The sequence below is a fragment of the Tribolium madens genome, unplaced genomic scaffold (assembly GCF_015345945.1).
Source record: "Tribolium madens isolate multiple individuals breed KSU strain unplaced genomic scaffold, Tmad_KSU_1.1 Scaffold_1;HRSCAF=32;Tcas5.2_LG8, whole genome shotgun sequence".
Lineage (NCBI taxonomy): Eukaryota > Metazoa > Arthropoda > Insecta > Coleoptera > Tenebrionidae > Tribolium > Tribolium madens.
In genome coordinates this window covers 6,223,775-6,240,742 of record NW_025400984.1, presented here as the reverse complement: position 1 = coordinate 6,240,742, position 16,968 = coordinate 6,223,775, and the positions used below count along the sequence as shown (strand labels likewise).

Here is a 16,968-nt window from a genome sequence, read left to right as displayed (position 1 = left end):
GTACTTTCATTTACAAAATATCGACAAATAAATTTTTAACCCGTTTTGGCCTTGATCTTAATTGCATATTATCGATCACAGAACTGTTACAAATTTTTCAAATAAATTTATCGAAGTGGACATTAGACGAATATTCTGTTTGGCCGTCAATCATTAAAGATGTTGGGCTGGGCCACATTATGAAACAAATATTGTATAAGTCTCCGGCTTTCATATTCTTATTTAATTTATTTTCATTTCTGTCTTGATTTGCATAAATGGAAATGCGTCCTAGATTGACAATATAGGTCACAAACAGGACTTCTTCAGGGATAATCTACATTTGGTGACATTTTGTGCAGCAGGATCTTGCTAATCACTGCATATTAATGAAGCGACTAATGAAGGAAATGTCACAATTATTACAACGGATGACGCAAAATGTTTTTCTTGGAGTGTAAAAATAAATTTTCATTTGCAATTTTCATTTAATCTTGTAGAGAAAACAATAAATTTAAAAATGTCCATTCCAAGTACATTTTCTCATTTTTTGAGATAAAATTGGAAACGTTGAATAGTTTTAGAACCTTGGATGAGGTCATATTAAAGAAAACAGAGGTTGGTTGATAACCAACCACCCATTTATCAATTTCAAAGTCAAATAAATTCTTCACAATTTTTACATATTCCTGTTTTTATTTTATTTCTTTTTTGTGTAGACCCAGTTGTCGTTATAATTACTCAATACCAGACCCAAACTATAATCTAATTACGGAAACAAGGTTCTATTATTCCTTCAGTTGTAGTAAACGAACTTTTCTATTTTTATTGCCAAGTGACATTGCATTACATTTTCGGTATTATTTCCATCCGATCACATTTATTCAAAACCCCTGTCTAATTTATGCAATTTACACCGGTGTTATTACTAATTTATTATGTACTTGTATGCCGGATTCAAGTCGGGTCCTTGGCCTAAACAGTCAGACTTTAGTCTCACGAAAATCCAAAACTAGATCGAATCACCTTCGATTTGTACAGTAAACAAGTTTAACAACCGTAACAGTAAAAATAGTGAAATTGTCTACAAGACGGCAGACTATTATGTCACGGTGTCTTAAGAAGTGGATGGAATTGACTTAATTACCTGACCATCGCATCGCATGCATGACTGCTACTCACTAGAGCATGAAATTGGCGTCTGTGTACACTTCACAGAAGAGTAATTTTTCGTCTGAACTTGATTTTTTGAATGAATAATGACTGAATAATAACAAATAATAATGTGATTTAATAAGGAACTTATTTTTGAACTGTTTTGGTCACTTGTTTATTTCTCATTGAAGTAAAATATTTTTTCAACAATCTGTATTAGTCGCCAAATAAAGAAATTTGTCGATTGCTCTAAGTCATGATTTATGTCACAAATTAATAAATTCAATCACCAGCCGATGATAAGCGATTGTAATTACAACGTCTCAACTCAGTTCAACTAACCGACTTCTGTATTAATGAGTTATTGATCAGAATCTAGAGCAGCATTGTTCAAAATCAATAAATTATCGCGATTGTTTTTTCTAATAGCTTCTTGTGTAATATGTATTTTAAGTGAAAGGGATCTTATTTTTAGACCACGTCCAGACATGGCCTGCAAGTAGGAGCACATTGTTTGCATACCAATAAACTCCAAAAATTGGGAAAATTAATTTATTGGTCCTAACAACAAATTGAAATCTTAATAAGGCAAAGCATGTACAATGAATTTTGACGCAAACAACAACCGATAATGATTGAGTAATCTATTTTTGTGAGAGATTTTTGGTTAAAAATATTACAGTTGAGAGAACAGGACCTAAGAAAATATTTTTCCTTTTATTGTAAAACATTATTTGTTTTTTCGAAAGTACAACTTGTTAAATGCCATTTTCATTAAAAATACGTAATCGAAGTGAACTAATTGTAAACACACAGGTGGACGCGTAAATTGCTTAACTAGAACACTGTGACATTTTTAGTATTAGAATTATCCTGTCAACAAGAAGTTACTGTCGCTAGTTCCTCATTTGCACGTGTATTTTTATTTTGTTTTAATTAAAACAATTAGAAAGTATCAAAAATTTGAGTTCTTTTGATTGTCTATATCTATTAGGAAAAAGTTTCGAAAAGTATTTGTCTGTTTCTCTAATAAATGTTTTGAAATTGCGGTTATTTGCATTCATTCTTATCAAGTTTCAAATTAACTTTAAACAACTAATTCGTTAAAAAATACAACACCTTATTAAATAAACAAAGAAAGAAGGATAACAGACCAGTTTAATCATTTGCTAATACTCAAATAATGATTATACTTTATTAGGTGTAATTATAGAGTCAAAAATTGTAATCTATCTAAAACTAATTGTGTATATTTTTCCAATTAAGGAAATTTATGTACATGTTAAAAATAGGTGTTGCAACAATAAACAAAACTTATAATTGGCAACACAAAAAATGTTACACTTATTTCTAATTAAAATTTGCTATTATGATGTTGTAAACTATATCTACTGGTTCGAAATTTTCAAAATTGCACACGTTTTCAAAAAAAACGAAAAATAACATAGTTAATAAGCAATTTCAAGAATCTGTGGGCGTGGCATCCCTAATTCTCTTGTATCGTATTAAAAACAAGTTTAATTAATGCGGCCCTGCTCTTTCGGAAAAATAATTATTTCAAACGAAATTAATTAAAAGACAATAATGCTCTTATGCAAGGTCGTGGCGAAAGCTCTGTTGAGGATAGTAGGAGTGAGTTTTGACTGAAATGGATTATTATTTCGGAAAGCGGGTCAATTTTGGCAACTTTTAAAACAATATATAGATCGTTCAATAGGTGAAATACCTAGCGATACAATCGGTTACTGGTGATTTATAAAGGTTGTTCGATATTTATTGCCACATTTGATGTCTTTTCTTTGGAGAAATGATCAATTGTAGGCATGTTACGATCAAGGATATGGATCTTTTATTAAAGAAAAAAGGTTTGGACCACAATTCAGGCATAATATAATATTACTAAGTTGAATGCCACCGCAACGACCTTGCCGCTCATTCCAATATGATTCACTGAAAAATTATAACAAGTCATTTTCAAAATTAGAAAAGGTCACTTTCGCCGACTTCCCCTCAGGACTTGGCACTGGAAAAGCAAAACTTTAATTGCGGATATTTTGCAAGAGCATTTTAGTTCGAAACAATGGCTTAGATAATTTTGATAAAATATTCAAAGTTATGGACGCCCAAATTGATTGGCGTTCGACAGATTGTATCTAATTGTGCGTCCATTCAGAAAATTGGGTCATTGTTTGTTTTCTGGGTGTGGTATTTTTAGTTTTTACACCTTAACCTCCACATTTCAGCAACAAACGTAAATCAAGAAGTCAAGAAACAGGAATAAAATAAGGAGCTTGTTCTCTATTTGAAACTTCTGTTTATCCGTTGTTAAAAAAATCAACTTTTTGACAGAGTGTCCATTTATGTAATCTGGAGTAATTTAATATATCTGAGAAAGTTAACAGATTTCAAAATAAAAAACAACGCAACCTGTAATTTTATATGACAAAAACCTCTTTAGCTCATCTTGTATCTGTATTAAATAGAAAGCGTTTCATATTAATTCGGACTATATTAGACTATTAGACGAGCTTCTTATCTAATATTTTGTAATCTAAAAACTTTATGAATTACGAAACTGCACTATGATGATCAAGAATGTGCAAGTTGTTCCTAAAACACTCAAAATAGTTGATCTTTCTATATTGAAAAAACTCGCAGCCGAAAATTTTGGCAAATGTTGAGAGACAAAATTACTAAACTCGTAAAGTTCTTGTTTTTCTTCCATTGTGACTTGCTGATAATACCATCTTATTTCATAAGTCAGAACAAGAATTTTCTCTGCTTCTTTAACAACACAGTCACACAAAATTATTAAAGCTACCAAACAAACCTAAAAATACAAAACTTACATTTCTGGTTATTTTAAATCAAACACTAACAAAGTTCATCACAACCCTGAAGAGATTTAAAAAGGCCAAATGGACAAACATGATCTTGGATTTTTCGTACATGATGGTATCAATATTATCGAGAATATCCAAAGTTGTAAAAAAGATCAGAAATGTAAGAGACCAACCAAACATATTATTATAAAATTTCACAGTTTGATTTAAAATTCGAATCAAATTTTCTGTTCTTCTAATCAAAAATAAAAGATTTTGATTCCGACTTATGTTTTCCAAAATCATATGGTTTATTTCCTTGTATCTAATAAAAATCAAATCAGTTATCAGATAAAGTAATAACTGATAAAACAAGTGAATATATTTTTGGATATACTCAATCGGGTATCTGCACAAAAAATCAAATATTGTGTTGTCGGATCGAACGCATATACTGTATATTAAAATAAACATATAAATCAAATGCACTCCGAGAAACCCGTAGAAATAATAACGATATCTGGTGTTTTTTCTGATTTTCGCACAGGTTTCAAGATTTTTCAATAATAGTTTCCATATTCTTCGATTGTAAAATGTAGATACCACAATTATGTAATAATCGAAGAAAAATAACGACGTTTTTTTAAAAAATATAAGAACAGTTTTTATGTGTGTGTAATTCCGGTAGAAATCTTTACTATATATGGAAGCCATCACTCCAAATAAAATTACAAGGAAAAAAGTAATAGCGTAGATCTTTTGAATGTATGTTTGCTTTTTTATTTTTAGAGAACTTGGAGTCAAAGCGAAAAATTTGCCAATTTTAAACATCATTTTTAACAAATTAAAATCCATTTCTAGATATCAAACACCTCAATGACTCAATACAAATGAAAAAAACAACTATTTTTTAGTATGGGAAATTATCCGTAAATGCATCTACAGTAAAAACAATTTAAAGCTTTTATTCATTCTACATTTTACTTTTACAGAACTACGGACTTGTTTTATGCTTTTAAAATATTTTGTTATCTATAGAAAAACTATATGTAATTTTTACACAATCGTTACAACAATTACAATTGTAATATTAAAAGCATTAAAAATATTATATTGAGTGCGAAAAATGATATCAGAGCTAGTGTCAGAGCATACTAAAAGCGATTGTATACACATAACAATTACAATTCACTTTACAATTTTTTTATTTCTGTTTTTGATGTACCTACCTACCTACACACATCCTTTTTCAGTGCCGTTAGTATGATACGAATTAAAAAAAACACCAGCAATTTAACTTTGTAGATCCATATTAATCAAATAAATATAAAAAGTTGAATTTTAGCAATAATTGATAAAAAAACACCAGTAATTTAACTTTGTAGATCCATATTAATCAAATAAATATAAAAAGTTGAATTTTAACAATAATTGATGGTAAGAATTACTTATAAACTTGTAATTAACTAATATAATATTTTGTAGTTGTAAGTTGTAAATATATAGGGTGAGTCTTAACTTATATGCATAAACTTAACAGGAGTGATAGTTCTTGCCTAATAATAACGAATAGTGAAAAAAATTCTATTATAGTTATTTTTGTTCCAAGTACCTAAAACACAGTTTTTGCGGATAAATCGTTGCTATTTCCAGAGGAGGTGAAACCGATCCTTATTAATTAAAAAATTTTTCGTAAAGTACCTACTGTTTTAATTTTTTTGGAAATTTATTTTATCTTGCATTTTCCTCGTTATTGATCATAACTTATTTTCGTTGTCACTATCAAATGTCAAATGAAGGAAATCGATGTCTACCAGTATACAAAGCTTGGTCAAAATAATGATAATCTTGGTATTATTTAAAATTTGAATGTTTAATAGTGTTTTTATAACGCAATACTACAGTAACTAAAAAACTATAACTATATTTTTTTTATAGTTTGTTATTATAGGGCAAGTACTTTAAGTTAAGTCTCACCCTGTATATTTAAAATTTATTCCGCGATATGTTCAACTTTTTTCATATCCTTTTAAATTTCAAGGTACACATACTAATTCTACGAACACTACAAGCAATTGTACAAACAGTAAAAGCAATTTTAGACTACAAAAAGATATCAAAAGAAAGACTCAAAAATGTAAATTTTGATGAATTTAAAGAAAGTAATCACAAACTTGTGTATAATAGTCTCTAAACAAAGAAAGAAACATCCTATAGCCAAAGTTTTTTTTATCAAAATGGTTTTTTTGGTAGGGCAAATGATAATTATTTCAACTGTTAATTTAAGTAACATTTAGTTGGGTGTTAACACTTATTGCCAAAGCGACCAAAGTCGAAATCACGGAAGACTTTCTTTATGAGCATCAAAAAATTGGGCCACCAAAAAACTAAGTGATACTGATAATCTTCAAATATTTTGGAATGAGGAATTGAAACGAAAAAACCCCTCTCTTGCACGTGAAATGTTTTGGGTTATAGTTTTTTATATATGGTTGTATTTACTTTCCAACAGATCTTGCTATGCGGCAAGTAAATAGTCAAATTTTAAGTAGAACTAAACGAGATTTTTTTAGTATGTATGTTTCAACTTTTTCATTTGCGAAATCTCCTAAACTACTACAAGCCAGATCAAAAAGAAAGCAGGAATAATGCACTTTTTTCAGCTTTGTGATTCTCCTTCTTTCATTTCTTCGCTTCTTAATCTTCCATCCATGTTTTGTTGAAATAAAAATTTTTGGGGAAGAACTCAAAAGTTGCTTGTTCTTCCCTGATTTATAAAAAGTGTCTCCAGTTGAAGAAAAATAGTGTGCAAAGAGTTACAACAGGAGAATTAATTAATCCTTTAAGAAACGATGTAAGTAGGTTTGACTCTGCGATTTATCTACACTTTGTATGGATTGTACCCATTAAAGTTTTCATTGTGGTTTATTATTATTACACAGATGTTACTATTGGTCACATTGCTGCAAGTGGATTTTTTAATTTTTTTTGTAAATTGAAACTGCAAGACGGTAAGTGAAGAGTTTACAAAATATCGATATAATTTTTGATGTAGTTTAGAGCTTAAAGAAATACCTAAATCAAGGGTCGTCATTATTTTGAAAGATTCGTTATTGTACGAATTATTATTTTGGTCGGGCTTTTATTAGCCATCTCATTAAGTCTGCCTATAACAACCCAATATGTTTTCGCAATTGCTAATACTTGTGAAAATTATAAAAACATTTTAACCCTTTTTGCACCAATTGAAATTTCACAATTTGCTGAACTAAGAACTACATTACTTCGTATCCAAAAATTTCTATTAATCGATTATGAAAATACGAAAGAAAAGTATCTTTACTATGACTAAGAACAAAAACCAAATTTAAGTGCGACCAATGTAAGTGTCAAAAGAAATTCCTCAATGATTTTGTTTTAGATGACATTAATTTTAGTGCTACGTCTGGTGAACTTATTGGTATAGTAGGATCTGGAGGCAGTGGTAAATCTGTTACACTACAAACAATAATTCATGAAAAAGAGGTGGTCTATGGAAATATTTCTGTAAACGGACAAATTTCTTATGCTTCACAAAAAGCTTGGATTTTCTCAGCGAGTGTGAGACAAAACATTCTTTTCGGCGAAGAAATCTCAAACTTCAATGTTGGACAGAAACATTTGCTTTGCTTGGTTAGGGCAATGTTGAAAAAAAAAATAAAACTGTTGTTTTAAAGGGAGCTACATATATCGATCTCAAAATAGACATATTGATTCAATCAGCAATTAGAGGCAAGTTTCAAGAATCGACAGTTTTAACAACTACATCAAATCGTTTGAATACTGTGATGGACTCTGATAAGATTTTGGTGATAAATGATGGGACTGTGGTCGCGATCGGAAGCCCAAAGCAGTTGCTAGAAGACGTCAATGGTTTTTTTTACCAACATTTTGTAAAAAGTAATAAAATGATAAATAAATAAAAAAAATATTTTTTCAATATGACTCATGACTTTACAATTTACTGATTACATATATGTATGTATGTATACACAGTGTGTCAATTTTAAAAGTTGCACTTGACAATATCTTTAAAACTGAAAAAGTTATTGAGAATTACTCAAAACCGTTTCGGTGGTCCTTAGGCAGAATCAAAATACCATGGTAAGTGACGCACCTCCACCCACCCTTGAATATAATAAAAAATGAAAGTCTTTGTTTTTGAATAATTGGATAATGGTTTTACCAAATAGGCTCTGTTGTATGACATTTTTGAAAAACGCTTGTTATAAGATTTCCAACAATTTTTCACAAGTAGGGTTGCCATTTAAAATTTTTAACTTGGGGTGTCTGTGGCTTCAAGGGGTGTGTCACTTATCATGTCATTTTGATTCAGCAAAACTGTTTTAAGTGATTCTCAATAACTTTTTCAGTTCTGGAGATAATTCCGATTGCCACTTGTAAAATTGAAACCCTGTATATTATGTATGTATGTAATGAGTATGTTTTAACTTTAAAATTAGAACGTTTAATATTTTTTTAATCTTCATATGTATTTAACATAGTTGCAATAAAACGAGGTTGCATAAAATATGCAGTAATAAAGCAAATAGCTAAATTACAATTTACAAAACATAGGTAGGTATTTTATCATGCGTAACTACATATTACCTCCTTACAATATTTTTTAGAAAACTAATAATTTTTTATGTGAAAGTAATTAATTCTTCCTAATGGAGGATAAGCAAAGGACTAAAACCTTGCCAAAGCATCCCGAAGATACCTCAAATTTTCTATCAAATTGGCTCTTTTGGTAAGACAGAAACTTTTTTTTTTTAAATTAGTTTACTTTCTTCTAAGTTGGGTGTATCCTGTGATTATCAAAGGAAGCAAAATCGAAATCACTGAAGACTTCCTTTATGAAACACCGGAAAACTGTGAAGCCTCAAAACTTGGTAATGAGCTTCAAAAATTTTGGCTTGAAGAACTGAAACTAAAAAAGCCTTCCCTTGCACGTGCCCTTATAAAACAGTTCGGACTTGAATTTGCCATTTACGGGGGTTTCTTCTTTCCAGCCGATTTCATTGGAGTGTAAGCAAATATATATGATAAATTTTCGCTGAAAAGTTTTTCTTCTCAGGTTGTTTCAACCGTATTTCTTGCAAAACTTGCTCAATTATTACACCCCGAACCAAACAACAGTTTCACAAAATAACGCCATTTTCTTCGCTTTGATGATCACCTTATTTTCATTTATACGCTTGTTGGCCTTTCACCGATTTTTTTATTGTGTCAAAGCATTGGCAATAAAAATGAAAGTTGCTTGTTGTTCACTAATTTATAAAAAGTGTTTTCAGTTGAAGAAAACTAGCTTGCAGAAAGTCACCACAGGACAGTTGATTAATCTTATGAGCAACGATGTGAGCACATTTGACAATGCAATCATTTTTTTACATTTTGTTTGGTTTGGACTTGTGGAATTGATAATTGGAACCTATTTCATAAACGTGACTATTGGTCCAGGGGCCACAAGTGGCATTCTTGTTATGTTGATTTGTTTTTTGTTCCAAAGTAAGTACTAATCATAATAAGAGAATAATGGATAATTTTAAGTCTTTGTAGCATATATCGCTAAATATACTGCTTCCAACAGAAAACGTGTAGCTTCGAGTACTGATTATAGAATTCAGTTATTAAACGACCTTATCTGTGGTATACAAATAATCAAAATGTATGCTTGGGAGAAGCCATTTAAAAAATTAGTCGAAATTGCTAGAAAGTAACATTTCATTTTTATGATTTCACATTCATAAAGTCAGTATTTTTTCAGCTTAGAACTAACAGAAATAAGTAAAACCAATCGTCTCTTCGTTTTGAACGATTCATTCAACTATGTTCTGATACAAATTATTATTTTCGTTGGAATTTTGGGAGCTATTTTGTTACATACACCTATAACATCTCAATACGTTTTTGCAATGGCAAATATTTATGGCCACCTTAGAATTACTTTAACAATTTTCGCTCCTCTTGGAATTCTGCATTTTGGTGAATTACGAACGTCGATTTTACGTATTCAAGAATTTCTATTAACTGATAATGAGAATTCAAAAAAAAATGCTTTAGTACATAAAACCGAAAAAACTATTTCTGGAATAAGCGTCACAGACCTATGTGTTAAATGGGACAATTCTCAAAATGATTTCGTGTTAAAAAATATAACTTTGAGTGCGACTTGTGGACAACTTATCGGTATAGTGGGTCCTGCAGGTAGTGGTAAATCGGCTTTATTGCAAACAATAATTGACGAGACTGAGGTAATCAGTGGGAAATTTTCGGTTAATGGACGAATTGCTTATGCTTCACAAGAAGCTTGGATTTTCTCAGCGAGTGTTAAACAAAACATTCTTTTCGGTGAAGAAATGGACGAAGAAAAGTATCAAAAAGTGGTCAAAGTGTGTGCTTTAGAACATGATTTGGCTTTGTTGCCTTACGGTGATAATACTCTAGTCGGAGAAAGAGGAGTCATGTTGAGTGGAGGACAAAAAGCTCGTATTAATTTGGCTAGAAGTGTCTACAGAGATGCTGATATTTATCTCCTGGATGATCCATTATCAGCTGTGGATGCTCATGTGGGTCAGATTATTTTTAAAAATTGCATCCGGGGTTATTTGAAAAACAAATGTGTTATCTTGGTGACTCATCAGTTGACATACCTTCAAGAAGCCACAAATATATATTCATTGAAAAACGGTCGACTGTACTGTAACGAACACTTTGATAAAATTTTTGAATACAATAGTGACAATGCTCCCAATGATAAAGATCTTGTAATTAAATCAAATAACGAGTATTCAGTCCTCCCAAGTAAAACTAAAGAAGTAAGAGGTAATCTCAAAATGATTAAAATCTACAAATCATATTTCACGGTTGGGGGAAAATCGTTATTTTTTTTTGTAATATTTATATTCTTCCTACTTCAATACACGACCAACGGTCTAGATTATTTCACTAGTTTTTGGCTTAATGTAGAACAGGGATCAATGAAACTTGAATCGCAAGTTAGAGATTTTTTTTCATATGAGAACTTCTTGATTGTTTACAGCTGCATTTTGTTGATATTGTTACTATTAATATTTATATACAGCTGGGCGTTTGTAAAATACATTAAAAATGCTTCAACCTATTTACACAACGAAATGTTGGCTAAAGTCTTGAATGCAGATTTGTCATTTTTCCATAACAATTCAGATGGTAGAATTCTTAATAGGTTTTCTATGGATATGGGAAGTGTTGATCAAAAAGTACCTTTGCAATTGATATGGATTTTACCAACACTTATGTCTTGTCTTGGAACATGTGTCCTAATTTCAATTTTGAATTTCTGGATGATATTTCCAACCATCGCGTTATTTCCTATTTATTATTGTCTGGGTGTTGTATTTCAACCAACTGTGAAGGGTATTAAGAGAACAGAAGGCATCAGTAAGAAAGGATAACTTATCAAAGTTGTCAAAGTTTTTAAATATTTTTTAGCTCGTAGCCCTGTTTATAGTCACTTAACAGCCACTCTCCAGGGCTTAACAACAATTAAAGCATTTGGAGCACAAAATATACTTCAGGAAGAATTTGAAAAGCACCAAAATATTCACAGTTCTGCCCTCCATACTGTCATTGGTATTTACGCCTTGATTGGTTTTATCGCAGAATTTATCAGTGTTTTATACACCACGGTGGTTTCTTTCGCCTTTTTCTTATTTGGAAAAGGTTTGTTTAAAAACAAAGTAATAATAATAATAAATGTTAACATAAATTTTTAGGAGCTTATATCGGCAATGTGGGTTTAGCAATTCACTTAGCTATCCAGTTAACAGGTTTGGTGGGATTTTTAATGAGAATTTGGAGTAGTTTAGATTCCGAAATAACTTCGGTAGAACGAATTTTAGATTACACAAAATTATCGCAAGAAACAGGGGGAAAACAATCTCCTCCAAAGACATGGCCCAGTGAGGGTCGAATATCATTTCAATCAGTATCTCTTAGATATTCTTCTACTGAACCTCCTGTCCTGAAAAATGTTAATTTTACCATTGAACCAGGTGAAAAAATTGGAATAATTGGCAGAACTGGTGCCGGAAAGTCTTCTCTGGTCTCCACACTTTTTCATCTTTTCCATTTTGAGGGAACAATATTTATTGACAACGTCGATACAAAGTCGATTACTCTCCAAGATCTTCGATCAAAAATTTCTGTCATTCCCCAAGACCCTGTACTATTTTTGGGAACTCTGCGAAAAAATTTGGATCCGTTTGATGAATTTTCTGACGCTCAATTGTGGTCAGCTCTTGAAGATGTTGAAATGAAAAGTGTGATTCCTAAGTTGGAAAGTGAGGTTTCAGAAAGAGGTTCGAACTTCAGTGTTGGACAGAAACAACTGCTTTGCTTGGTTAGAGCTATGTTAAGAAACAACAAGATTGTGGTTCTCGATGAAGCTACAGCTAATATTGACTTCGAAACAGATGAATTGATTCAATCAGCTATTCGAAGAAAGTTTCAGAATTCGACAGTTTTGACAATTGCACATCGATTAAATACTGTTCTGGATTCTGATAAGATTTTAGTGATGAATGATGGAGTTGCAGTGGAATTTGGAAGCCCAATGCAGCTACTGGAAGATATTAACAGTTATTTTTATCAAAATTACATGCAGGATAACAGAAATCATGATCTGGAAAAGAAATAAATGTTGATTGTTTTTTTACGGCATTTAATTACTATAGAGACCTATTCTAAGTAATATGAAACGACAGTTTTGTGAAAAAATCGTCTATCCATATAATTATTATATTTCATACCTACTTTGATTTTTTTCAAGTAAAATTAATTGTAATTAAATTAAGCGCTATGTATAAATTCTAGATATAAACTAGGTATAAGGAAGTTTGTGGTTGTCTATACACGACGATTCAAAAGTGTCGGACCATCTTTTAGGTGGTAATAAAGGACATCTAACTGAATTCTAACTGAAAAGTTCCCATAACAAAAAATTGTTTGAGATTTTTTTTCACTAGATATACCTCTTCTAAGGTTAGATTTTGAGTTAAGTTTTTGGCCGTTCAGATAATGTTTTCTTGAATGTAATTACCAGAAACGACAGATCTCGCAACATTGAACAGATTACCTGTTGAAAAAATCACCAATTTGTGTCTTATGGTGTACAAAATATTTAAGAAACTAGCAATTTCAACAATAAATTAAATTCGACAACATTGGAAACAAAAGAGTTAGGTGCCTGCATGATATAATATGGAAAATGACAGATGTTTTTTTTCAAAAAAAAAAGGTTTGAAAAAAATCTGAATTCATTTTTATGCTTAGCTGAAAGTCTTCTATACCATTCGAGAGTTCGTTCGCCACTTTTGGCTTCTGATTTTTTCCTAATTATTTTTCCAGCTGATATAAAAGTCAAAGTACAAAATTTAAAATCCCATAACTTCGAAATTTTTATAAAGAATTTTTTTAACATTGTTTATATGTTTGTTAACTTGTTATTTTTCTCTGGGGCGCAAATTCTGAAACATCTGTACATAATTTTTTAGTATTATTACAGGTTCCAAGCTTGAATAATCTGAGAATTAAAGAAACACAAAAATTTCCAGATAACAATTTTATTCGACTGTAAAAGTAAATGATACATGGATTTAGCGTCCATAAAAAATTTCAAATTAAATGTATTTGGGGTTTATAAAAAAAGTAAATGAAATAAAAATTTAATCGGCATCTGTGGCCTTATAATGATCGGTATCAACAGTGGTATACACGTGTCCCTCATCCAGTAAGAAATCCAAAGCAACCCTGGAACATACATTAAAACAGAATCCAACGCAACAATAAATACCCACTCAGCCTCCCTCGCTTGTGGTCCAAAATGTTGCAAAATTTCGCTCCTGCTCAATCCACTTTTAGTTTTGATAGGTTTCAACAAGTTAATAATTCTGACTTGTATTGGCTTAAGTCCCTCTGAATTATCTGTAGTTGTTGAAGTAGACGCCATGGATACATCACTGGTGGGAAGTCGACCTTCTGCCAGTCTTTCGGCGTATAATTTCGTTTGAACGATTTCCAAAAGATGATTTGTTATGAGGTTTAAATCATCAACAGGTAGCATCTTTAGAATCATGAGAATCTTTTCATCATCTTGGTTGCGGATTGATCCAAAAACGCGAACATAACAATTCTCTTTGACAGGGGGAAGAGCCGGTGTTACGCTCTCCTGCAAGGAAGAATAAGAAAAAGAAATAGAAACAATTGCACTTACATTATCGACCTCTAACCACATAATAGCTTTAATCGAGGCACTGTTGTCCTCAATGATGCAGGTGGCTTTGGTGGTCTGGACCTCAAAGTTTCTTAAAACGCCCACGACACTGGCCTGAAATTTTTGTTTAAATGACAACAAATTGATTGTTTTAAAAATCATAAATAATGTCTGTTTCCACATTTTACAACAAAAGAAATGATTGAAATTAAGTCTCAAAAAAAGAAAAACTTACGATTTGGACCGGCATTCCACATAAATTGAATTCCTCATCAGTGCAATCAAGTATGTGAGATATGAATAAAGGAACAACATTTTGAACGCGTCTGACTTGCTGTAATCACACAAGTGAATATAAAATTACAAAAAGTGCCCCACAAACCTGTTTTTTCTTTGCAGTAGACCCTTTATTATCATCATTTACGAAACCTCCATTGTTACTGATATCTGTAATAATTGAATGGTCTAATTTATGCTACATACAAATAAGATAATTACCAAATTGATTCATACCAAGCATATTAATGTTTTTGTGAAAATGCACTCTTGTAAAGTTCGTGGTTACTTCATTCGGCGGGAATACTGTGACATTTCCTGTCACATTTTAGGAACTTTTGATTTTCACTGACAAAATCTAGGGATTTTGATGAAATAATCAAAATTCAAAAATATTATTTTCCCAAAAAATATAAATAATCGGTCCAGAGGCCAAAAAGACAAAATTTTCACGTTTACAAAAAATATAGAGGGCGCCACTTTTCCTATTTATTTCATGTGTCATTTTAGGTTATCTTCTAAATTAAATGGAAAGCACCGTTCCACCTAAAGTTGAAAACGAGGCGGTAAAAGTGCGTGACGCCCTTTTGGGGCTCACTGCCCTCAATCATGATGTAGTTCTGTTAGATTACGACAATGTTGTGATTCAAAGGGACTACAAAAACTTATCAAAAGTCCGGTTGTTGTCTGGAGGAGTCGCCGGTACTGATTTGATTCACGCGGTTTGTGTGGGTAAAGGCATGTTAACGGCGGCCATTCTGGGTAATTTTCCAAGATTTGTAACTTGCCTAACTCTGTTTTGCAGGGGACGACACGGTCCCAAGCTCCCGCCAAATTCTACACACAATTAAGGAATTAAACGAAGGGGACAATTGCGGGATTTTTGTGATAGTCCAAGCGAACGCCGATTTATTTAATTTTGGGTTGGCAGTCGAAAGGGCTAATTCGGAATGCCGCACTCGAGTCAAATTACTCCCAATTAATGACGATAAAAGTGTTGTAAAAGAACGATATTCGTGTGGGTTCATCCTCTTGGCGAAAATTCTGGGGGCTTTGTCGGAAAGTGGCGGGTTGTACAACGACATTTGGGAGTGTTATAAACAAATCATCGATCAAATTATCACCGTCCCTTTGAATTATTCACACGAAGAATCGGGCCCCCGGAAACGAAAAAGCATAGTCCTTTCCACCGATTTTGCGTCGAACGTTAGCCACATTATTGATAAAAAATCGCAAATTTACTTAGGTCTCCACCCGTCAATACCGACTGTAGCTCTTATAAATGCGTCGAAAACTATGGAAAGATACGTTGAGTTGGGTTTTGTCAAACAAGTTGTCGAAAGATTGAAAGAATTAGGCGTTTGCGTGGTGCGAATTTACTACGGGAATTTTATTTCAGTGGCCCCTGGAATGGCCTTTCTGACTGTAATGAAAGTGCACGATATGAAAATTATTGATTATTTGGACGCCCCATGTGGCGCTATTGGTGGGTTTAACACCACCTCATAATAATGTCACAAAAGATATTTTTAAGGTTGGCGAAGTTTTAGACAATTTTTACCCGAAATTAACACCTACAATGAAATTCCGGGCCTGCTGACCCACCATGGAAAACAACACATCAAGCTAAAGGGCCCCAAACTGGGGGAATTCCAGAGTAATATTCTTGTTAAAGCGGTTCAATTTGCGTGCGACGCTCTCATTTCGTGTGAGCGTCAGTTGAATATAATTGATGAGGAAAAAAGCGATGGTAATTAGTAATTGATTCAAGAAAAAAAAAAACAATTAAATTAATTTTAAAGGCAATGTTGGTACCCGTCTTAAAAAGATGGCCGACGGCGTGAACAAACGCATCAATAATAAAAAATTACCTATAAATTGCCCTTACGGCTTTTTGAAAAAATTGGGCATTATCGCAGAGTCGGCTATAGGGGGCGCAATGGGCTCCATTTATGGTGTCATGTTTGAAAGCGCCGCCATTTTATTTGGGGGATTACCCGATACGGAAACTGTAACACCGGCTATGTGGGCGAAAGCTTTCACTGTTGGAATTGAATCCCTGAAAAAGTATGGCAAAGTCATCACAAATTCTTTGTGAACCAACTTTTTTTCATAGATATTGTATGAAAGAACCGGATGAAAAAACAATGTTATATCCGCTGAAACGTAGTGATGAAATAATTAGAAATGAGATGGAAAAGGGGGAGCATTATTTGCAATATTTTGGAATGGGAGTTAATGTGGCTGAAGAGGCAGCACAGGAAACCAAACTTCCAAATTGTAAATACTCAGATGCAGGAGCACATGCAGTCGGAATATGGATGCGGGCGGTTTTCGAGGGAGTTAAATTAATGACTGAGGGCAACCTGTGCGAGGGTGAAAGTTTAAATAAATAAATGATTTATAAAAAAAAGTTTTTTTCTCAACTGCGATCAGTGT

The 16,968-nt window shown here is 32.3% G+C and overlaps 3 protein-coding genes across 9 annotated transcripts; 2 read left to right on the top strand and 1 right to left on the bottom strand.

The window, feature by feature from the left end:
* Positions 1–8,308: 8,308 nt before the first annotated feature.
* On the top strand, positions 8,309–12,828 carry LOC123016470 (probable multidrug resistance-associated protein lethal(2)03659). 3 transcript variants are annotated; one of them, XM_044416884.1, is made up of 9 exons: positions 8,309–8,435; positions 8,501–8,573; positions 8,627–8,748; positions 8,796–9,026; positions 9,076–9,506; positions 9,558–9,714; positions 9,766–11,420; positions 11,472–11,702; positions 11,756–12,828. In XM_044416884.1, the coding sequence occupies exons 3-9, from the start codon at positions 8,669–8,671 to the stop codon at positions 12,676–12,678; spliced, it is 3,708 nt and encodes a 1,235-aa protein (XP_044272819.1). In that variant the 5' UTR covers positions 8,309–8,435; positions 8,501–8,573; positions 8,627–8,668; the 3' UTR covers positions 12,679–12,828. The 3 variants fall into 3 exon arrangements, with proteins under 3 accessions (XP_044272819.1, XP_044272820.1, XP_044272821.1); XM_044416885.1 differs by lacking the exons at positions 8,309–8,435; positions 8,501–8,573 and having other exon boundaries at positions 8,636–8,748; positions 8,796–8,890; positions 9,293–9,506; XM_044416886.1 differs by lacking the exons at positions 8,309–8,435; positions 8,501–8,573; positions 8,627–8,748 and having other exon boundaries at positions 8,899–9,026; positions 9,284–9,506.
* Positions 12,829–13,587: 759 nt separating this feature from the next.
* On the bottom strand, positions 13,588–14,989 carry LOC123003692 (replication protein A 32 kDa subunit-like). 3 transcript variants are annotated; one of them, XM_044396636.1, is made up of 6 exons: positions 14,767–14,989; positions 14,636–14,700; positions 14,489–14,587; positions 14,254–14,367; positions 13,838–14,208; positions 13,588–13,790 (listed from the first exon to the last, which is right to left on the bottom strand). In XM_044396636.1, exons 1-6 carry the CDS (start codon positions 14,771–14,773, stop codon positions 13,706–13,708), a joined length of 741 nt encoding a protein of 246 aa, XP_044252571.1. In that variant the 5' UTR covers positions 14,774–14,989; the 3' UTR covers positions 13,588–13,705. The 3 variants fall into 3 exon arrangements, with proteins under 3 accessions (XP_044252571.1, XP_044252570.1, XP_044252569.1); XM_044396635.1 differs by having other exon boundaries at positions 14,752–14,988; XM_044396634.1 differs by having other exon boundaries at positions 14,636–14,718; positions 14,767–14,788.
* On the top strand, positions 14,917–16,952 carry LOC123003688 (PTS-dependent dihydroxyacetone kinase 1, dihydroxyacetone-binding subunit DhaK-like). Of its 3 annotated transcripts, none has more exons than XM_044396628.1 (5): positions 14,917–15,291; positions 15,335–16,015; positions 16,064–16,279; positions 16,332–16,596; positions 16,660–16,796. In XM_044396628.1, the coding sequence occupies exons 1-5, from the start codon at positions 15,057–15,059 to the stop codon at positions 16,667–16,669; spliced, it is 1,407 nt and encodes a 468-aa protein (XP_044252563.1). In that variant the 5' UTR covers positions 14,917–15,056; the 3' UTR covers positions 16,670–16,796. The 3 variants fall into 3 exon arrangements, with proteins under 3 accessions (XP_044252563.1, XP_044252562.1, XP_044252561.1); XM_044396627.1 differs by having other exon boundaries at positions 14,921–15,267; positions 16,646–16,952; XM_044396626.1 differs by having other exon boundaries at positions 14,924–15,291; positions 16,646–16,951.
* Positions 16,953–16,968: the final 16 nt, after the last annotated feature.

What these genes read in the sequence shown, in the direction of transcription:
- LOC123016470 (XM_044416884.1), top strand. Translation starts at nt 8,669, where the DNA reads ATGGAGGATAAGCAAAGGACTAAAACCTTGCCAAAGCATCCCGAAGAT. An exon ending in TTAGTCGAAATTGCTAGAAA is followed by an intron (nt 9,715 to 9,765) that starts GTAACATTTCAT and finishes GTATTTTTTCAG; the next exon opens with CTTAGAACTAACAGAAATAA. An exon ending in CTTTTTCTTATTTGGAAAAG is followed by an intron (nt 11,703 to 11,755) that starts GTTTGTTTAAAA and finishes ATAAATTTTTAG; the next exon opens with GAGCTTATATCGGCAATGTG.
- LOC123003692 (XM_044396634.1), bottom strand. An exon ending in CTACTGCAAAGAAAAAACAG is followed by an intron (nt 14,588 to 14,635) that starts GTTTGTGGGGCA and finishes GTGTGATTACAG; the next exon opens with CAAGTCAGACGCGTTCAAAA. An exon ending in TGTGGTTAGAGGTCGATAAT is followed by an intron (nt 14,209 to 14,253) that starts GTAAGTGCAATT and finishes TCTTCCTTGCAG; the next exon opens with GAGAGCGTAACACCGGCTCT.
- LOC123003688 (XM_044396626.1), top strand. Translation starts at nt 15,057, where the DNA reads ATGGAAAGCACCGTTCCACCTAAAGTTGAAAACGAGGCGGTAAAAGTG. An exon ending in GTTAACGGCGGCCATTCTGG is followed by an intron (nt 15,292 to 15,334) that starts GTAATTTTCCAA and finishes TCTGTTTTGCAG; the next exon opens with GGGACGACACGGTCCCAAGC. An exon ending in CGCCCCATGTGGCGCTATTG is followed by an intron (nt 16,016 to 16,063) that starts GTGGGTTTAACA and finishes GATATTTTTAAG; the next exon opens with GTTGGCGAAGTTTTAGACAA.